This window comes from Chlorocebus sabaeus, chromosome 21, assembly GCF_047675955.1.
Source record: "Chlorocebus sabaeus isolate Y175 chromosome 21, mChlSab1.0.hap1, whole genome shotgun sequence".
In the NCBI taxonomy this organism is placed as follows: Eukaryota; Metazoa; Chordata; class Mammalia; order Primates; family Cercopithecidae; genus Chlorocebus; species Chlorocebus sabaeus.
In genome coordinates this window covers 95,051,290-95,073,314 of record NC_132924.1, presented here as the reverse complement: position 1 = coordinate 95,073,314, position 22,025 = coordinate 95,051,290, and the positions used below count along the sequence as shown (strand labels likewise).

Below are 22,025 nucleotides of genomic sequence, written 5' to 3'. Positions count from 1 at the left end.
AAATAAATAAATAAATAAATAAAATAAATAAAGCTCCCCAAGTTGATATGAATGTGCAAATTAAGTAATTCCTTTCTATGAGGGTGTGTCAGAGAGAAGTGTTTATGTTACATTACCCTCAGATTTAATAATTCATTTTATAATTAAATAGAATTAGTTTACAAGTTATTTTAGAACAAAAGTATGAAAATTAAAATCATCTAAAATAGCATCCTCTGATCTTATTTTAAAAGCAGAGTACTAAAAATGTATTATGCAAACAGAATTGCCCCCACCCATAAAAGGCATCCTGTAGAGTATGAAATATTGACAATAAATAAAAATTGTTTTGTTTGGAGAGAATCAAATTAAAAACCAAAACGTGTTAAACAATTGTTTGAAATAGTAAATAAAATTATACTTTAGAAACTGGAGACTGATTTCTTGAATGTTCTGATTTTAAAAATGATGATGTACCATTTTACCAAATTTCTATCTGTTCATAATTTTTGTTTTACTTTTAGAGCAAGCAAACTACCACACCTCAATCTGTCCTTCTGATCCATAACTAACCTGCCTCTGAAACGTGGAACACTTCTGAGTTCTCGCTAGTAACAGATGGTGTTGGGGACTGTGGGAATCCAGGAGTTATTTCTGAGTCACCTGCTGCCAGGATCCCATCAGCATCTTTTTCATTAGTGTCTGGAAAACTGAAATCTGTGGAAGTCTCATTCTCATTAAGGCTATCTGAGGTACCTTGCCCTGATCCACTTTCTTCATCACTTGTCAGAACTGCCCATGCTTTAGATTCAGGGCTGAGAGGAAGCAGAGCACTACCAGTCTGAATGTCATTTTCCTCTTTTCCATCATTGTGCTTTTGGGATAGCCCATTTGCTGATGGTGATTTACCAGGACTTCTGTCCACACCAGTTTGACTGTCTGAGGATACACTTGTGACTCTATTATCTTCTTCAGAATTCTCAGATAGTGAATGTGAGACTGGATTATTCTGATCCATAAGACTGTTTTCGTGGGTGTCTGAATCATTCATTACCTTTTCCTGTGATTCTCTATAGGATGAGCATGACATACACTTATGTATGGATAGGCCATCACTATCTCTGTCATCATCATCATCACCATCATCATCATCAGTGTCACCATCTTCACCACCACCCACTAAATCGGCATCAGATCTGGCACTATGACTCAGCTCAGAAGTTGCCTTAGAAGGAAACAGCAACTTGGTTGTGGTTACAGAACCATCTCTGTTGGGAGAAACAGCTGTAATGGCAACATGCCCATTTCCTATAGGAACAGAATGATCAGTAGATACAAATGTATCAGAAGCAACTGTTGGAATACCAGCAAATACCTTATCAGTAACAGAACTTTTGGTGGAGGTTAAAATGTCATCGGAATGTATAAACTTATTTATTAGTGTATTTAATTGTTCATCAATTGATAAAACAGGTGTAGCAAATTCATGCCTTCCTTTTGGGGGATAGGCCTGCTTAATCTCCAAATTGGCCGTTTGGAACAACTCATCATTACCGTACAAAGAAGGTACCACTTGGTGGGAACTTTCACTTTTAAACAAAATTGGTTCGTATTTCTCACTTGCATAAGAAATGGTCAAACCTTGAAGTGAAGCAGAGTGCATATGAGAAGTAGGCGACACATCAAAACCTGGTACAGATGTAGAGTGCAGCATGTTTTCACTTGAAGCAGAATTTGATACAATGAGATGCAATATTGTAGAACTAATTTTATCAACCTTGGGGGTTTCAACCGATATTGGATCACTAGACACAGCTGGAAGAACAGTTTTAAGCAAGGTGTCAACATCAGAAGCCTGAAAGGAAGGTTGTAGCAATACTTCAGTACTAAAAGAAGCTGAGGTCTCATAAAATAAGAGCTGAGTTGAAGGAGATAACATTTCACTAGAAGCAGGGTCAGAGGATGCTGGCTCTGAGTTTGCACTAAGCACAGGTTTAAGTGAAGTATCACCAGATGCTTGAAAGACAGTATGTGTAGGTTGAACTGAAAAGTTATTTTCTGGAACTTGACTAATCTCATGATCAAAAACCTTAGTGGTGGTATGAGCAAGGGACCCTGGAAACATGCCCTTGGTGCTAGAAATGGAAACAGAGGTTTCTTGTAAAGATGCATTCAACTTATTTACATTATCATGCATGTTGGGCATGACTGTGCTTTCAGAAGGGTAAACCATCTCATTGAAAGAAGGAATTTGCAGTTCAGTCTCATTTCCATATATTATTTCACTTTTAGAAAGCGCCTTATTATCATCACCAAACACAGATGTTTTATGTGTAAATTCAGCTACAGAAACAGGTGAAGAAATGTTAAGGGCTGTTAGCCCATCTGTGTCAGGTAAAAGAAATTCACTATCAGAAGAGTCTCCAGACCATTCCCCATCACCAGAGAGGGCATGAGTAGGCTGCAGTAATGATGCAGTTGGGGTAATTAATGAAGACTTAGGTATTGGTATATGGCTAGGGCCACTAAATAAGGAACCCTGATATGTTACACCCATGGAATCATGCACAGGTATTGCAGAACTGTAAGAAACAGTGAAGATATGTTGGGAGCCCTCGTTATTAGATAAGGCATAAGAAGGTTCAGGCCCTGAAGAACGTGCATGCATCATGGCATCACTGCTGGGCGGTTCAACTTGAGAAAACATAAGCGTTTTATAAAGAACACCAGATTCACTACCAAATTCCAGCGTCTCTGAAGCAGCATGAGTAGTGGTCAGATGTGACAGCACATCAGAATACTGAACAAGGCTGGGCTCTAATAGCAAATCACCCCCAGCCACTGGCAGAGAAGCATGCAAGGGCACCTTATCACTCTCGGTAGCTGAAGTAACTTGTGGAAGGATTTGAGAAACTGTATGCAGATGGCGAAACAATTCACTACTGAAGGAAGCAGAGGAAAATGGAAGCAAAGGTGCACCATCATAGGAAGACAGGATGGATTCAAATGACACATCAACACTGGGAAATACAGGCGTAGCATGCAAGGCCGAATCACTACTTGAAGCAGCAGGGGTAGTGTTGAGGATCTGATTGTCAAGCAACAAAGGGGTGACTAGAGGAAAGACTTCACTACTGTAGGAAGGTTGAAGAGGTGTCTCACCATTGTATACCGGTTGGGTTGTCTGCGAGCGTACCACATTGACCGTGGAGACCAAATCCTGTTGTCTGGAGGATGGGGTAAAAGCATGAGGTGTTACCTCAGTTGGGAAGTAGGCAAAGGTAGAATAATGTGGCATTTCCAGATCTGTAACTGAGGGACCCTGTGACATCACTGGGCCTGCAGAAAAGGACTTGGTTGTCTTCTCAGATTCATCAACACGTATCTCAGTGTAATTGGTCTGGAGAAAGCTCTCTCTGCCTGATCCAACATCGGGCTGTGCTGTTACATCTGTAAAGCTAGGAAACCACACATTTCCCTCCACAGAAGGATCCTTTAGTGATTCTTCTGAACCTGATGAAGTTGAATCTTCAGAAGCATTTCTAGCAGATTCTGGTATAAGGACATCGTATGTGATTGTCTCTGGGTTTTCGGAGGAAAATATATACCCTTGGGATATGTTCTCAGAGATGAATGGGATAGCGGAAGTTGCGGGACTGGAGCCTGAAGAATCTTCAGCTCCAGTATCAAGCTTGAAACTGGTCAATAAACTCTCCTCCTCATATTCTGTTATAGAAACTGTATTTAAGGATTCTGCAGTCCCCGACAAGTTCATATGTGGAGATCTAAGAACAGTTTTAGAGCCATCATTTAAAGAGGCTGAAGTACCTTCCACAGTGTGAGGTGGCAGTTCAGTCACAGTCTGAGAAGTCAAGGAAATATCTTTTTCTGTGGCTAATTTAGTGATTGGTTGGGAAGTGGAATTTAAAGATGTGTTGGGAACATCACCCTTTCCAGAGAATTCACTTCCTCTTGTTGGGGATCGGTTAGTCTTGGCTTCATTATATTTCGTCCTTATGCGATTGTAGTGTGTCGTGGTAGAAATCTGGGGTTCCTTTTTCCTGATTTGATTTGTGGCACTGTCTCTACCAGGATTCACAACAGCATCTTCTTCAACGTCTTTTCCTTCTTCCTCCTCCTTTGAAAAGCAAATAAGATTTAATGAGTCATAAGGAAATAAGAGAAAAAATCTTCATAATATCTTATACTGCCAATCATCACTTGTGGTACCTTGGGAACTTCTTATCCTCATAAAACACCATTCTGTACAATGCATGCTTCTAACCTACAACCTTTATCATCCACTCTCCAGGGAAATAATTAAACGTAATGAAAACACCTAATTTATGGCTGCCTTTATTTTAATGCTATGGAAAGAAGTGGTTAAATGAATAGATACCACATATTTAAAAGGAAGACACACTGTAGTTATTTATTGACAGTGTTATTTAATATGGTATTTATTTTGTTGTGTTTATATTTCTTTGTGCGTCAGGCATCAAGGTAAATAGCCATTAGCTTATTGTAATAAGAATTGGTGATGAAACTATTTCAAAGACCAAAGTAGTTGAACATTCAGAATACTTAATAATATATTTTTAGAACAAATCACAATTTTAAGGTCATAATAAAGGGAAGATTTAGAACTAAAAGAGGTGTTTGGTTTTATTTTCCCTTTTTAAAAAATATTTTCCACTTAAGACTTAGGCAGATACTTCAAAGGCAACTTGTCAAAGTATGATTCTACTCTTAGTTTTTAAATTTTGTGTTTCCCTTAGACTCACCAATCAGGAGGCTGAATCTTCCATGCAATGACCAGGGGGAGACTTCTAGTCTTCTGACTAGAAGTCAACCAAGACCTATGCTTTCTCTCTCTCTCTCTCTCTGTGTGTATATATATACACACACATACACACACATACACAAAACTGGGCATATTATATCTAACTATATACCTATATACTTAGAAATCTCAATTGTCAAAGTTATCAAGATTTTTTTTTAAGTTTATGTGGGACATGATTTTGTCAGTATCTTTGTACCCAACAACTTGTTAGAATTGTCATTTGATCATCTATTAGATATTTTAAGGCCGTGTTACTTAAAAGAAGAAAAAAATTACTGAGTACAGCCATTGAGAACTTGACCAATATCAGAAGAAAGAATCTGAATCTTAACTGTGTGTGCTCATGAACATGAGTCATACACATGGAAATCTGCACTGTATGAAACACACGATTCCAAGCTTAATGATGGCCTCATTATTTACGGTTTAATTATTTGGCTGGTTGTATTTTCTGAAGCATATGTGACAACTCTAGGAAGTTAGTGCACTTGATCTGAATTATATTGCGTGCTAAAAATAGCTACTCTCTCAGATTCCCTTGACAAATTTCCTTACAAGTAGTCAGTAGTCTTCAAGAAGTTTTACATTCTGTGTGATACCTTGTTCACAAGGACCACCTGAGAGATTTTGCGAAATAATTTCCTCAATAAAACATTCCCATAATCTACAAACCTAAAAACTTCATGCAAAAGGAAATAAGAATAATTTGCCTTGACTTGCTTTTAGGGAAAATTGGTTGGTGCCAATTATCTCTTCTTTCCTTAGAAGTTCTCATAAATATTTGTTTTATAATTTGATCCAGAGTTTTGCTGAGGATCAATATTAAGCTTGGCAGTGTGGAGTTTCTAAACTCTTCCTTGCTTTTGCAAACCTAAATATTCGCCTGGTTTTCTGGTATCACTCCACACTCTTTCCCTCTGCCAAAACTCTGTTTAAACCTTCATTTTCCTGTCCTTTCCTCCCATTTTCAGCAGATGGCCTTCCTGTTTACAGGGAAAAGAAGCCACTAGTCAAAAACACACTTCTTCCTAACACTAAAAACAGGGGCCAACCAAGTTCCCCTTGCCCCTCCTGTCCTGTTAGAACTAAAGAGTTGTTTTCCTTCCTTTCTAAAGCTAATTCCCACTTCTGTGGTTTAGATCTATTCCGTATCATGAACCTGGGAATTGAACGTAATTGAGTAGTTCAACCTATTTTGTGTTTCCAATTTGTTTTCTGAAATTCTCAAACAGATCATTCTCATCAGCCTAAATCAACTCCGATCTCTCTTATTTAAAGGGAACACAAAGGAAAACCTCTAATTCACCTTCTAGTTATTATTCTACTTCTCATCTCTCCTTCACAGCAAAAGTTCCCCAAAGATATGTCACCTGTTTTCTCTATATGATCTAACAATGTCTCTTGACTTCCACCATACTATTACATTTCTTTGTCTTTGCTTACATTTCCACATAAACATACTTTATCATATCCTCCTATAAGCAATGTAAATTTTCATAAAATTTTTATTATAATATAATGCTACACACCTCTTCTTGATACATATTTGGGGAAAAAAACTATACACACATCAGATACAAATGAGTTCTATAACTTTATGAGGTTCAGAACCTCTCAGAACCTGGTGAAGGTGATTAGACCTTCATTAATCCTATCCTACCATGTCTTGTTGATCTCTAAAAGGTCACATTGGCTGTGTCAACATTTTAAGAAGAACATATCATTCATGCCCTATGATTACTTTATTCATATCTGAATACAAATATTTTAACACTCTTTCCTACAATTTCTTTATGGAGTTATTGTGACTCTTTCTTCCATTGTAGTTTCGAGCTGTATCATATGTTATCCTTCATAACTTCATTTAAAAAATTTAGTGTGAATCCATGATCATGCTACAGATACTTTGTCTCGGAAAGTCATACATTTCCTTTTGGAGAGGATCTAAGAAATATCCTTCAAACTCTTTTTTTCTATATTCAAGGATTGAAAGTCATTATGAATACATTCCATGCATTTTCTAGCCTGTCATTCATTCCTGCATGAAGTCAAGGAAGTGAATAGTTCCTTTTCATTGGTTAAGGAACCAAAGGATTGGTTAAGCACTGTTTTCGTCCCATCTCATGATCATGCTCCAGGAAGACACATTATGACACAGGTCTCTTTCGATTTGACAATATATTATTAATACAACAGTTAATTTCAATCCCAAAACCTACTACCAATTTGCCAAGCCAAGCTTACCAATCACTGCTCCTGTATTCTTTATTTTAAATCCCCATCTGTGTGTTGGTAGCTGGCTCCCTCTCCCTTGGCAGTGCCAAGGATTCTTCCAGCTCAAAGAATTACAGCGGCTGTTTCTTTGGGCCCTACCACGATGGGTAAAGCCCCACAAACCAAATAAGCCTAATGTCATAAGAATTCTTTCTCCTCCTCATTTTCTTCTAGATCATAGCCTTCTATCAACAAGTAATAACATTGATTTTTAATTCTACTCTGCCTTCTCAGGTGACTCCTTTCTCAGTGTACTGTATCTTCTTATTTTGCTTTCCACAGCCTCTCTCCACCTGTCTCCATTCTGTTCTAGGTGGGTAGCCAGAGAATGTGGTTATTCCCTGGGAGGTTCCTTACCTAACTGGTCACCACAGGATGACACTGTCCCATTACAGAGACCACAGAACCTGCTGTGCCATTCTCTCTGCATCTTCTCCTTGCCTTCTTGCCTTTCAGGTTTAGATGTAACAACAAGTCTCTGATATCATTCATCCCAAATGTACAACGCCAACCCCTTGTTTATTTGCATTAAGACTTCCCACACCTATGAATCGTCCTTTTTGATTAAATTAACCTCCATGACTCCACTTGGGTGTGGCATCTGTTTCCTGTTGGGACCTGGGCTGATGCACTGAAGTTCTTTTTTTTCCTCCTATCTAGGAACTTTTCTCTGACTACAACAAGCCAGCCTGCTCACACATCTTCCCATTCTTCTCTAACAGGAAGATCTGCTTGTGTTTGTCATATATGCAAATGGCAAGACCAGAGGCACTGTGACAGGCATAGCTTTAGGGACCTCTATTGTAGAGTGTATGACAAAAATAAAGATATACCTACATTATGTAAGTGGAATAAGCCAGGAACAGAAAGATAAATACTGTGTGTACTCACTCCTATGTGGAAGCTAAAAAAGTTGATCTCATAGAAGTAGAGTTTAGAATAATGGTTATTAGAAGCTGAGAAATGTAGTGGGGAGGGGGCGACAGGAAGAGATTGGTTAAAGGGTACAAAATTACAGCTAGATAGGAATAATAAGTTCTAGTGTTCGATAGCACTGTAGAATGACTATAGTTAGCAATAATATATATTTTCAGATAGGTAGAAAAAAGGATCTCAAATGTTTCCAACACAGAAAAACGGTAAATGTTTGAGATAATGGATATGCAAACTACCCTGATTTGATCACTATATACTTCATAAATATGTAGAAGTATATGTTCATTAGAAAATGGGAAATACTTAAAAATTTACATAAAGTCACATGTGTAGCCTATTCACACAGCTACATATTATACTAAATACAATATTATAGTTTTATGTAGAAATTTACTAGTAATTAACATTGGAAGATTTTAAATAACTTTTGTAGGCTTATGGTAAAAGTTGCTTTAGTGTTAATGGCAATAGAGAAGAAAAATAACTAAACATGGATCTTGTAACTAAAGTAACTAAGCATGGATCATGAATCATGGTAATGGGAATTACTATGAAAAATAATTGATCATTCCTTGGTCCTTTCTAAAAAATTTGTGATGTGTAATACATGTTATGTGAGATGGAACTTAAACAGAATATCATTTACTACATGGCACCAAATACTGAAAAAAGGGCTTACATCAGTGTGTCAGACCAATTATTTGAATTAACAACTCAGCATAAATATAATATCTTTTTTCTTTTTTGACTCAATTCTGTTGATCACTTGTAGGTGTGTGTGTGTGTGTGTGTGTATATATATATATCTCCGTATGCATGTGAACATGTATGTACACATACAAATAAAGATATTCTTAGCTGAAATCTATAAACTCCTGTAAAAAGGTAGACTGGTCATTTTGGAAAAATAGTCCCTTGTGAGAGAGACTAGCCATAAAATGCATAAAATATCAAGATAGTTTTTACCTGTGAAAGACCTAATTGTTATTTATTGCTGGATAACAGCACTAGTTATCACACTTTTATCAGCTCCTACACAATCTATACACATGTACACAGTCATGCTATCATCAACAATAGCACCTGAACTGAATACATAATTTCAGTTATGATGAACAGCACATTAGAGCATATGATGAAATATAAAATATATTAAACAATCATTTCCTCTCTATTTAAAAAAATAAAATAATGTTAAAATGTATAGTCTCAAATATCTGTAAATTTTATCTACAAATAGTAGAGACTACTCGTAGTATAAGTGTCTGTTGTCAGCACAATGTCCTTCGAGTAAAAGAATATTTATCAAATTAAATAATAAACAATTTAAATGGGTAAAAATATATATATAGTTTATATTTTGGGCCATATTTATCATTGATCTATCAACATTGGTTATTTATATACAAACTGTAGCAATATTGAGAACTGGTTAAATATAATTTTAGTTCTTCAGAAAAATTTTGACACTAAAAAAAAATTCCAGTTTATAGCTGTAGTGCATAGCTATAACTATTTTTAAAGTTCATTGTTTTTTTCTTCATCACCATTTATATTTCTTGTTTTTTAGTACTATATCAATCAAAACATCTTTCAACTTCTTCATAAGAGAATCATGTATATCAATTATGTGACTATCTATATATAAAGCTTAGCAACTAACCCCACAAACAATGAATCGTGCAACACAACTTTTATTCATGTGGCAATACCTAACACCTAAGCAACAATTCAAAATAGACCGTTGAATATTAAAACATTTAAATATAAAAATGGCTATGATACCTTGATTATTTCTTCAGTTCCAATTAATTCAGGAAAAAGATCAAGTTCTACAAAATTAAAAACAAAATTATTAAAGTTTTTATTCAACTATTTCAGCCTTTGTGGATTTACCTTTTGGTGAAAGAAAAAATTAAAAAGAACCAAAAAGTTAATGTCAGCTTTGAAAATATAGACTTTCTCACAATAAAAATTCCAAATTTTTGTTTTCAACATTACTGAACACTACAATACAACACTACATAAGCTTATATGTAACTCTACCCAAATGTTGATCTCTCTCTCCCACTCCACTCCCTTCCCCATTCCTTATATATAACTCTACCCAAATCTTGATCTCTACCTCCCACTCCACTCCCTTCCCCATTCCCCACTCCCCCAAGTCTGATTGAAGCTAAGAACGGAGAGGAGGTCAGTGAAACCGATAAAACTGAGTGTAAAGAAACGCAAATAATTTTTCATCAGTGCGGAGTTACTTTCATCCTTAGCAGGGCTGATAAAAGCATGGCTGGGGAAATGCCAGGGATTTTCTGGAGAATTGGTAGAATTTATTTTCTTATTCAGGTACCTCTTCCTTAAGTTTCTATTTTGACCTAGGACAAATAATTATCTGTACTCCTCAAATCTGGCCTCATACCTATTTCTATACAGGGTGCTGCAACAGGTAAAATGAAGAGTGTTTTCCAGCAGGTTCAGCCTTGCTGTCATCAAGAACTAACAGAGTGAATCTTGTGCATTCTCCCCAGGGAAACTCAGCTAATGCTGTTTACTTAAAGAATCTGATGACCAGGATCATTCAAGTCTGCCCCAACAAATCAGAATCAACATATGAATATCTCAGCGCTAAAACAGGACCTGTCAGGGAATGTCAGGGAAGACTAAGCTGGTTCTTTCTTTTCCTAAGAAGGAATCTAGCCACTCTACTACATTACTGAGGGGCCAGGGGAGAATTTTTCTTTAGTCTTGGTCTGAGCTGCCTGGGTCATTAAGAAGATGGTAGACAAAGTAACTGTGAGGTTTGAGCATTATAATAATGATGTTCTTCAAACTCCCATGGCTTTATGGAATCTCAGGCTATCGCCACAATTTATGCTCTGCACTATCCTAATGCTGCTTATGTTCTGTTTTATGTCCTCAAAGGAAATGTATACTCTATAGAAATTTCAAGGTATAACTGAACCAACATTAAATGTTTATCATACCCAGGTCTGTTTTCCAATACAAAGTTTCTTGAGTTTATTTTTATCAAGACTCCTGGGTATTGATATATTGAAAACTGTAAAATGAGAATTCACGTGAAATCTGTTAAGCATGGCTAGCTCCCAAGAAGATTCAGATAAAGTTAATACTTTTGACAACTTAGCTGTTTCAAAATTACTTAACGTAAACAACTTCCTGTAATTTAAAAAGGAAAGTACTCACTAGAGACAATCACAATCTTACTTTTAATTCTCACTTTTTTTCTTGTTAAAACTAACCATTTTATTTTGATCATTAGTGGTCTCCTTCTATTTTTCTTCCTATGAAATCCTTTCCTCACCATCTGTTCTTCATGCTCTTTATTTTTTACGTTTCCAAACTAAAGTGATTTCAATCATCTCAAACACTTGTGTTTTTGTAATCGCCATGCAAATTAATACATGTGAATTTAAAAATGAGATACAACTAAACTGTGACAGACAAATGACCTTCCATATGATTTTCTAAAAGCTATGACTAAAGAAGTTCATGCATGTAAAAAATCTTCAAATTAAGCCCATTAGACAATACCTAGTTTTACTGAAAATAATTTGAAGTGTAGCCACTCTTTTTCATAGACTTGTGAAATATTTAATGCTCATAATGGCAAATCATAATCAAATACTTGTTAGTGGTGCACATACTGTAGGTTTTTCCACTGTTAAGAGGCTATGGAAAAAATATCAACTATTTTACATTTGTTTCAATATGCTTAAGAAGGTGTTTAAAATTTTTTTAAAATGGTCTAACTCCACCTAACTTCATACTTTTAATGGGCAAATATAATTTTCTTATTTAATCATAATAAGGGTTGGGGAAGGGTATGTATAACTATCACATTGAGGATTTATTTCCTTTTTTCTTCAATATTTTTAGTGTATATTGCATTCGACTTATTTTTATCATTTTACTAGAGCATCAACTAACTATAGGGATTATGGTTTCCTTTCAGTAAATTACAGTACAGGGTTTTAATCCAATCACATCCCCTAACAAATATTAATGACTTATACTATAATTGGATTGCTGCTTACTGTAATAAAACCAATACTTTCTCTTTGGGCCTCCTTAGCTCTGGGGCAACTTGTGTGGTCCTAGGCAGGTCTCTGAGCCTCCCTTCATTCCTTGGCACTCTCATGGGTGAGCACCCCCACGTGTTGGCACATTCATATTGCTGTGTATAAATCCACCTTGAAGGCTCTTTATTCTGGTTTCCAACTGGACTGAGATCATTTGAACTGACTGAAATTCCCAGGAACACTTCAATACCTCTATTTCTTAGAATGCAGAAGTCTTTTGCTGAGTCTCCTCAGAACAATTTTGAAATAAAATAATTTTGAAAGATTGTTTCTGTCTTCCTAAAGATTTTGAAGCCATAATTCTGGATCTGTTAATTCAACACCCTGAACTCAAAGTTTAGCTCTGCTGATGGGCACAAGCTCTCATACTGGGTACCCCTAAACCTGCTGCTTTCTCACAAGTAATAACTTATTTTAGTAACCACTGGTTGGAGTCAGGCACTACTGATATATTAAATAGTTCAAAAATTATACTGATTTATAGAATCCTCTCTGTTCATCAAAATAGACTCCAGAAAGGATAGAAAAAGTCTGATAGTGAAGAACTGGCAGTATTTTCGTTTTGAGTGAACACTTAAATTCACATTTTTGTAATAACTGAACAAAAACTGTTGACTCATTCTGCTTTTGTTTTAGGACACAAGTAATGTTAGATTAAAAAAGCACATTAGGAACACATTAATTTTTTATAGCACAAAAAAGCAACACTGATGTAGGTGAGCAAGAAAGGCTTATTTAATTGTTTGAAGATAAGCCAAGTTTCACAGTGCACAAAATAAAAGCAGTGTAGACCGCAACTGCTTCAAGCTGTAATTCTGCATATAATAATGTAGTAACACTAATAGGAAGGTTGGTACAGGTAGAGTAAGGACAGATGCATGGTGACTCAACAAATTGTTATACAACTGAAATCACACAGTAACAAGAAAACTGTTGATTTAATTCATCATGTATTTAAATCTAACACATGTAATTATCAAGGCCCTAAAACATGTACTTAAATAATCCCTCCATAACTGTATGTTAATTAGCTCTATCTTATATAAGAGAAATAAACATAATTAACTTAGTAACAATAAGATAAATATATTTATGAAATTATTTATTCACAAATATAATTCTCTAAGAAGTCTTTTAAAAGAATATACATTTCTTTTTAACACTAAAGAGGCTCCTTGACAAATTTAAATTAATTTCTGAATGCAAACTTACACGTTTTTTTAAATGGCAATTTGAAATAATACTTAATGTGCATTAGTTTATGGTGATACTTTTGTACACAAGTGTAATTAAAAGGTACAAAGAATAATGTAAGCAAATTGTTAATTTAAATGCACAGTTTTATCAAATTTAGGAAGTTAAAGGCACTATTTGCAAGACTGAGTTTTTCTTCAGGGAAACTGATTAAAATATTTGAAATCTGGCCAGGCGCGGTGGCTCACGCCTGTAATCCCAGCACTTTGGGAGGCCGAGGCAGGTGGATCACGAGGTCAGGAGTTCCAGACCAGCCTGGCCCACATGGTGAAACTCTGTCTCTACTAAAAACACAAAAATTAGCCAGGCATGGTGGTGAGTGCCTGTAATCTCAGCTACTCAGAAGGCTGAGGCGGGAGAATCGTTTGAACCTGGGAGGTGGAGGCTGCAGTGAGCCAAGATTGCACCACTGCACTCCCGCCTGGGTGACAGAGCGAGACTCCACCTCAAAAAAAAAAAAAAGAAAAGAAAAAAAGAAAAAAAAAATATATATATACACATATTTGAAATCTATCAAAGAATGACAGCAGTTATAAACTACCATCTTCATTTCTTTTTAACAAAAGCAATAAACAATACAATATTTAGTAAACAGTTTATCCTAAATAATAACAGAATAATTAAATAGACTACATTACAGTTACCAAGCTAATAAAACAGCACGATTAACAGAACCAAGTGGTAGTAATAAAAACCATGAAATAAGCAGCAAACTCAAAAGCCACTTACATCTATATTAGTCACAAAAATAATAAAATTCACAAATCTTGTAGGCACCAAACCTGTTTTACCAAGCCACAAGGTAGTATTACTGTCAAGACTTTCATTGGGATATATTTACCAAAGAAACAATAGCTAAGACAATGTAATTTCAATACTGAATTGTAAATACGTGGATAAAAATGCCATTGCAGCCTTTCAGATGAGAAAGAATAACTCCTAAGAGAACCAATTTTTGTTAATAAAAAAATAGGATAATCCCAAACTTTGGAGGAGCAGGCTTTTGATGCAGGAATTTTTGGTAGAAATAATAGGGAATAATCTACCTAAGTTTGTAATCCTTGGCTTTTAAGAGGCATAGCATATCAAAACATCAAATCAAATACCATCTTTTACTAACACAGCATTACTATACAAAATGCCTTAAGAGACTGAGGCATCCATGGAGATTTAATGGTGTATCCAAACAAGTATCTCATTATTACAATGTTCAATAGTGTCCCGGTCCTTTAAATAAACAGAAATTTTAAGTTATAATAATATTTATTATTTAGTACAAATGTGAAAATACAACAAATGATAGAAGAATATTAGACTTTGTGCCAATATAAAGTCAGTCTTACAGGATCACTCAGAAATCACTTATGGAGAAAATACATATTTAATCTGTTTCTTTCATATGCAATAAGTTTCTCCAAAAAAGAAAAAGACCAAAAAAATTCAGAACGTTTAATGCTTTGGCATAGCGAATAAAGTAGGAAACAGTGTAAAAATAAATGGGTAAAGTAGTAATTTTTTGCCAACTCCTGAGAAATTATTTTATGTATGAAATTAGAGTAGCATAATTAAATCAAGGTAACAAAATTGAGTGAATGTGTTCAATATACTTCATACTCAAAATGCATAAATAAGGGTAGAAGAGATTTTTGTATATGCCATATTTCAATCAATTCACATATGGTGCTGGTCGACATGATCCAAGTTATATGGCTAAAGGTGTCATTTTCTGGATAGCTCATTGTGGGGAACTTTGGTGAGGGTTGCCATACAATGGTGTGGTGTGATATGGCATAGTTAAAATCACGGTCAGTTATTTTGATACTCACCTTTCAATAAGACTTAGAGCTCACATTCCATTAAAAAATAACCTGATTTTGAAAAACAACGCTAAATAAAGGCAATAAGAAAGATGGTTATACCCAGGCCATGAGGCAGGTCATAAGAAATATTAAATAATGATATTGCCATCATGGTAGTAGTAATATTCATTAGTTATTAATACCAAGTTGGGAGATACCTTGGAAAGTTTTATAGCCTGTAGTTTGGAATGATGAGTACTACAATATCTGATGCTCTGACATATAGTCTTTAACTTAAAAAGTCAACTAGTAAGAACAGCTATAGTAAGGTGATCAATGAGCAATTACTTTATTTAAGCTCATGTTGGATTAAAGTCCCTGCTACAGCATTTAGACAGCAATGCAAACCACGCACATCAGTTTTCCTGCCATAGGTAAAACTGAAATAGGCTATAATTAATATAATTTGTAACCATTCACTTACATTAAAATTTGTAAAAGTTTCAATGAGTAGGCTCCTAATATGGATGACCAAAGAATATATATATATTTACGTATGTATGTATGCAGATGTATGTGATTATACATATGTAGATATATATATACATATATATACTTCTAGTCTATTATTTAAAACTGCTTATACTAACAAGAAGAACACTAACTTAATAATTTTAAACTGTCAAATTATGATGGTCAGCATTTGATTCAGTTATTGCATATGCTCTAAGATCAAAAGATTTTCCCATATATTTAGAGAAGGTGCATGCAAATAAAACACAAGTAGAAACAACTTTTACTTGTCTTGTTTTTGGGAAAGAGTAAGGGCAATCAACCAAGAGGAAAACACCCCACTCCCTAGAACCAAACTATAAAAAGTAGAAAAATAGATCTAAGACAAACTCTTGAGATGCTTTGTATAGATATTTAAAAGTACCTCACATGGCCTTAGGATCATGTATATACTTACTACATAATGCTTTGGGGGCTGAAAAAAGGAAATAAATACAAATTAAACCAACTCTTAATTATCCAAAATAACAGTCTCAACATTTACATAGCAATTTTCATTTAATGATCATTACAATATTATAAATATGTTTAGTCGTTCTTATTTTACAAATGGTAAACTGCAATACTAAGGATAAATTTACTTATTGTCCTGCACCAGACCTGCTGAATGAGAAATGGGTACCATGCCTCAAAAAATTACCTAGCAATCCAGACTTAAGAGAAAATCACTTTGCCTTTTGGCTAAAAGAATATAAAGTTAGAGAGAAAGCATCAATGCATACAGTAATTAAACTAACCTCATTTATTGAGCTAATATATAGATGTATCTGGCAGTACTTACCAGGATTATCGGTAGGCATGTCAACAATCAGTTGGTCGCTATATTTTCCATATAAGCCATTAGTGCATATGGCTACTATTTGAAGAACATAACTCATGTTGGGTAGCAAATTATTGAGAATAGCACCCTAAAAGAAAGATGTTAGTAATTATACAAATGTTATTCTCATAGGACTACTAACACACTAGGTATCTTTCCTAGAAAACTTTTTCTCACTGGTCCATGGAAAATACTTCTATTTTATTAACCTAAGGAAAAGTTTATGTAATGTTGCTTAGTTAAACTTGTGGTATTTGTGAATTATGAAGAACTGGAAAACTAGACTTTTTTTTTTTTTCTTTTTAAAAATCAGATTTAGTTTTAGGAAGTTTCATTTTTAGCCAGAACTCATCAAATTCATAAATGAGTACCACAAACTAAAAATTAATATTTTAGACAAATAAATGGGGAGCATGTGCAAATAAGGAGCAATGTGAAGAGGTGAACAACTAAGTTATGTCTTTTTCTTGACAATATATATGCAAGAACAGTAACATAATTATCTTCTTCACATAATTATGAAATAAACATATTTATTACCATTTATTTGACAGATCATTGTGTCTCCATATTTTAGGCGACTGAGTTAAAAGATTACTAAAATTTTATCCATTTTGTCCACATGATATGAAACACAATTAACAATGAGTTTTTATTTAAATGCAGCTTCCCAGGACTTGTAGGACTCTAGGTGCCTGAGGCAGAGTCCAGTGTCCTTGAACCTGCAGTGGGGACTTTCTGGACCGACATCCAGATGAAGGTTTGTCAACTACACCCTAATCTATGGCCAACACTTCCCTACCAGAGCAAAGTTTAATACTGACACGTTCAGGCCACAAAAGGAATCTGTACTTATTCGCACGTGCTGGTGGAGGGAGGCAGGGGTGGATCTTTTTGTAAGAAATCTTGTCTTACATCTCCAAAGTTCTGACCCAATCATGACTTCCCAGCTGTTATCTGAAAATTTTTTGGTACAACAAAGAGGACTTGTATGTCCCCTACTCTACTCTTCCTATGCTGATATAGCATAATGGAAGACACAATATAAAATGTTATCAGGGCACTGAGATTCTGGCCCTATTCTACAACTGCAATCTTAAGAAAGGCCATACTAAATGATCTCCAGTTCATAAGTCATATGTATCTACTCTATAATGTTATTGTTGGTAAAGTTATGTTATCCATTTAGTTAAATGTAACTTTTGACATAATTTAGTATAGCTTCTAATTTAAATTTTTTTTTAATTTAAAAATACTCAGCCCACCCCACCTTCACATAAAGTCTAAAAGTAATGGAAGAAAATAATATATAACCATTTGTAAGTTCTTACCTTGGAAATTAAATTATAATGTTACCATAGGTAAAACAACTGAGCATATAGTTACCAAGTCTTGATAGCCATCTGTCAAAAATTCATGCTTGGTTTGGTCCTCTCCATCCAACTGCTGGTACAAAACTGCAAACTTCTCAATCATGGTGTCATAAACGACTCGAGGCCTTTCCCATGTAACAAGAAGGCTGGTATAATTCTCCGGGTCAGCCTGAACATTTTCTGGTTCTGAACTACAAACTTCAGAGAGAAAAAAAGTACAGCTGTTGATAGAACTTAGCCTTGAGGACTTGAATAAATAAAACATATTCTATAAAAATTTTATTGTGATTTATTTCAATATAAAGTAAAAAGTTACACTTTCCCACTGTGGAGATTTTGTTTATTCCATTTCCTATATCTAAAACACTCTTTCCTCCCCTCTTAACTCTATCTGTTCAAATCCCAGCTTTCCATTCTGGAAAGGTCTTGGTCAAATGTTACCTCCTTCATTACACACATTAATCTCTACTGAAGTGATCTCTGTCACTGTCAATCATCTATTTTATCATTATTACTGCATCATTTGCATACTTTCATATTATTTTTTCCTGAATGAATCTTGACTCCTCTAGTGGATTATAAACATAAGAACTATAGCTCTGTAGTTCTATATTGCCTAGAACATTGTTTTGAATATATTTGGCATACAGATTCATTCTTAGAAATAAATGAACAAAGAATATCTGCAAGTTCATGGTGACTTAATTTCTCTTGTTTGGTACCTGAAAATCTGTTCAGTTCAGGATGAGGATAATTTCAGTTATGAAAGACATACTATTATTGCAACATTTTGTTCTTAAAGAATCCTTGAACTAATTAAAAATTCCCAAAGAAAACCTAAAATTGCCATTTCAGTATTTTTCAGATGTGCTGACAAAAATCCCATTTTGTTATCATAAGTAAATTAAGAAAATAATTTTAGGGAATTAAAAGACTTGTTTGTTTCATCTGAAAACACAGTATTACGAAAAATCATTCAGAGACTTCTTAAAATGAATTCAGGCCCATGCTGGGAATCATGCCCCAAATTTAGTCCCATCAGAGAGTGCCCTGGTACTTTCCAAAATGCATTTCTAATGTGATAGTTTGGACTAATTTGGAGAAGAAAAACTATAACATTTTATGGTATTTTACTAATGAAGCAGAGTAATAGATATCTCTTCACAGGCCAGACAGATTGGCAAAGCAGAGGGAGAGAAAGATCTCTCAGGCTGAATATTAATTAATATCCTTACAAATATCCTTATAAATATCCTGGTCTTTGCTTTCAGGTGATACCTGAAGTTACAAAGCCACTCGATGAGAGCATGCAGTAGACTTAGGTAAATCAGTCATCAATGATACAAAAACTACAAGGACTCAAAAATATGTTAAAAACTGCCACCAACTGTGACCAAAATGCCTTGTCTCTGCTAGTTTGCAGTTCACCTCCTGAACACAGGAGGGCACCCACAACTAACAATTGTTCTTATAAATGGAAACAAATTTTACATATATTTAGTAGTCACAATTTTAGCATACGTACAATATGCTAGCAGTGGTATAGCATATGTACCATATGTATAGTATGCTAGCAGTGGTACGGAAATGATTTAGAAAATGTGAATATATATATACCTTTTAAATACGTGTATAGCTTTATATCAGTTAGAAATTATTTTTCACTTTGAACCTTTGATGTTATTTTTTGTTTAGGGAGGGCTTAGGTTGGGGTGTTCCTTTAGAATAAAAGAAAAATTATTTCACTATCAAAAAACATGAATTCAGAATGAGAAAATGTATTTTAATTTAAGTCTATACTACGTTACTCTACTGAGTGAGACTTCTACTGATGTCCAGCAGATGGCAGAAGACCTTCAAATTGTCTCAAGTGAGCTATTCACGTTTATATCATTGGAGCAACAACCTCCTTCTTGCTTCTAATGAATCCCAAGTTCACTTTCAGAGAAGCTGGCAGTTACTCTGGACAATATCATTTGTAGATTTTGTCCTCGAAAAAGCAATCCCGCTTTTTTACAGAATGGGAATGATTTAAAGTGAACTATACTCTTCAAGATGAAACTGTTTTGAAATGCATTAATTTTATGCATATATACAAAGCATAACAGTCTCCTGAGAAAAAAATAAAAGGATTCATTGCAAAATATCCAAAGGACTACTGCCTAAATAGCAGAAACTACTTTGATTGGATGTCTATGTTTGTCTCGCCTTAATAGTAGCAATCAGTAGATGCGTCAAAATTTATGCATCAACATTAATATAAAGTAGAGCTCCAAAAAGAAAGTTATATTTTCTTGTCCATAGGTTTTCACTTCTTGTAAGAGTTTGTTAGTTATTTGTTTAATAGTTTGAGTTTATATTTTAATTAGAAATGTATTTTTTAAATACTTGTGTTTATTGATAATCAACAATACAGTTGCATGCTATCAAGCTTTAGGTAAATCTTATCTTTTAGATGTGGAGTCACAGGATCTTATGGTGAAAAAAACATACATACTTTAGAATGTTATTAACAGAAAAGCCTATATTTCTATATGTAGTTTAAGATCTTGCCAAAGGGTTTCCTTTCTATAAGATAGAACTGAATCTTTCAAATAACAATTTAGTTAATTCCATATACACTATTTGGTGTTCAAACCATGGAATGAACATAGAAGAAGAGATTAATAGACACTAAATTTTCCAGGTTTTGCATATATTTCCTATTGAAATTAGCTCAATTATCTTTTTTAAATTTTATTATTATTATTATTATTATTATTATTATTATTATTATTATTTTAGACAGTCTTGCTCTGTCTTCCAGGCTGGAGTGCAGTGGCACAATCTTGGCTCACGGCAAGCTCCTCCTCCTCGGTTCACGCCATTCTCCTGCCTCAGCTCCCCCCGAGTAGCTGGGATCACAGGAGCCCGCCACCACACCCAGATAAAGTTTTTTGTATTTTTAGTAGAGACGGGGTTTCACCATATTAGCCAGGATGCTCTCAATCTCCTGAACTCATGATCCTCCCGCCTCGGCCTCCCAAAGTGCTGGGATTACAGGCGTGAGCCACCGCACTGGGCCAGCCCAATTATCTTATTAGAAGCTATGTACTCTGTAAAGTATGTTTTCTGGATTAAAAATCAGTAACGTTTTTCCAGATGAATATGTACTCAGACATCAAATACAAGCTGCTATAGAGTAAAATAGTAACAAAAATATAATTTTCCTGATCATGAGAAGTTCTAAATTGTTGAAGCTTCATTCCCTCCCTCAGGACTACATCTCACATACTGATTCCTTTCCCATCTACATGTGATCTGGATCATAGTTACTGATTCTTCAGAAGACACTGGCTGAGAAGAAGAACCTAATTGCTGGTTATTGCAGGCTTCTGGCTGTGAGTCTGGGGCCCATGTCAAGTCACACAGAGTACAAGTAAATGGCACTGTACCATACATGAACAGTGAGCAAAGAATCCTCACTACAAAGAATGAGAATGTAGTCTCCTTTATCAGGGAGCTATATGTGTTCTTGCTTTAAAAACTTATTTTTAGCATTCCACTCTCATCTGTTTGGTTCTAGGCACTCTAGACATACGGAAGAAGAAGGTAGTGTCTGAGCCTTTAGATGCCCATTCCTGTGATAGCTTTCAAACACTCAGACTTGGTAAGCTCTCAGATGTAACGAGTGGTTTTAGATTCTAAATTCTGCACTCCACTGATAGAAGAATGTATAAAAAACTTACAAAAAATTCTGCCATTTAGGCCAAATTAGGAAATTCTTTTCAAATTTATACACATTTCCTACTAAAAATGGTATGAGCTTCTTAAGCTTTTAGCTGACAGAAAGTCCTGTGCTTTATCATTCATCCTCTCATTACTTAAATGAAGAGTGAACACCTACTACGTAGGAATGGACATGATCTGTGGAATCAGTGCCAAAATATTAATAAGCAAAGCACTGAGTGACATGAGGAAAAAATGAAGAAAAAAAGAAAAAAAACAGAGACAGAGAAATACAAATGCATTCCTTGGCTGTGACAAATCTTTGTTAATCAAGAAAGTTGATGCAGATGGCCTAGGGGAGAT

The 22,025-nt window shown here is 35.0% G+C and overlaps 1 protein-coding gene across 4 annotated transcripts in view; it reads right to left on the bottom strand.

Annotated features, from left to right (window-relative positions):
- The window catches only part of PTPRZ1 (protein tyrosine phosphatase receptor type Z1), a 191,542-nt gene that overhangs the window by 48,101 nt on the left and 121,416 nt on the right, over positions 1–22,025 (bottom strand). For 2 of the 4 annotated variants that reach the window (XM_007982731.3, XM_007982732.3), the window contains exons 9-12: positions 17,968–18,152; positions 16,543–16,669; positions 9,821–9,867; positions 553–4,117 (exon numbers count right to left, since the gene is read on the bottom strand). In XM_007982731.3, coding sequence (XP_007980922.3) covers positions 553–4,117; positions 9,821–9,867; positions 16,543–16,669; positions 17,968–18,152 — 3,924 coding nt within the window. The remainder of the gene's footprint in view (positions 1–552; positions 4,118–9,820; positions 9,868–16,542; positions 16,670–17,967; positions 18,153–22,025) is intronic. The other 2 variants (XM_007982733.3, XM_007982734.3) reach the window with 1 other exon arrangement.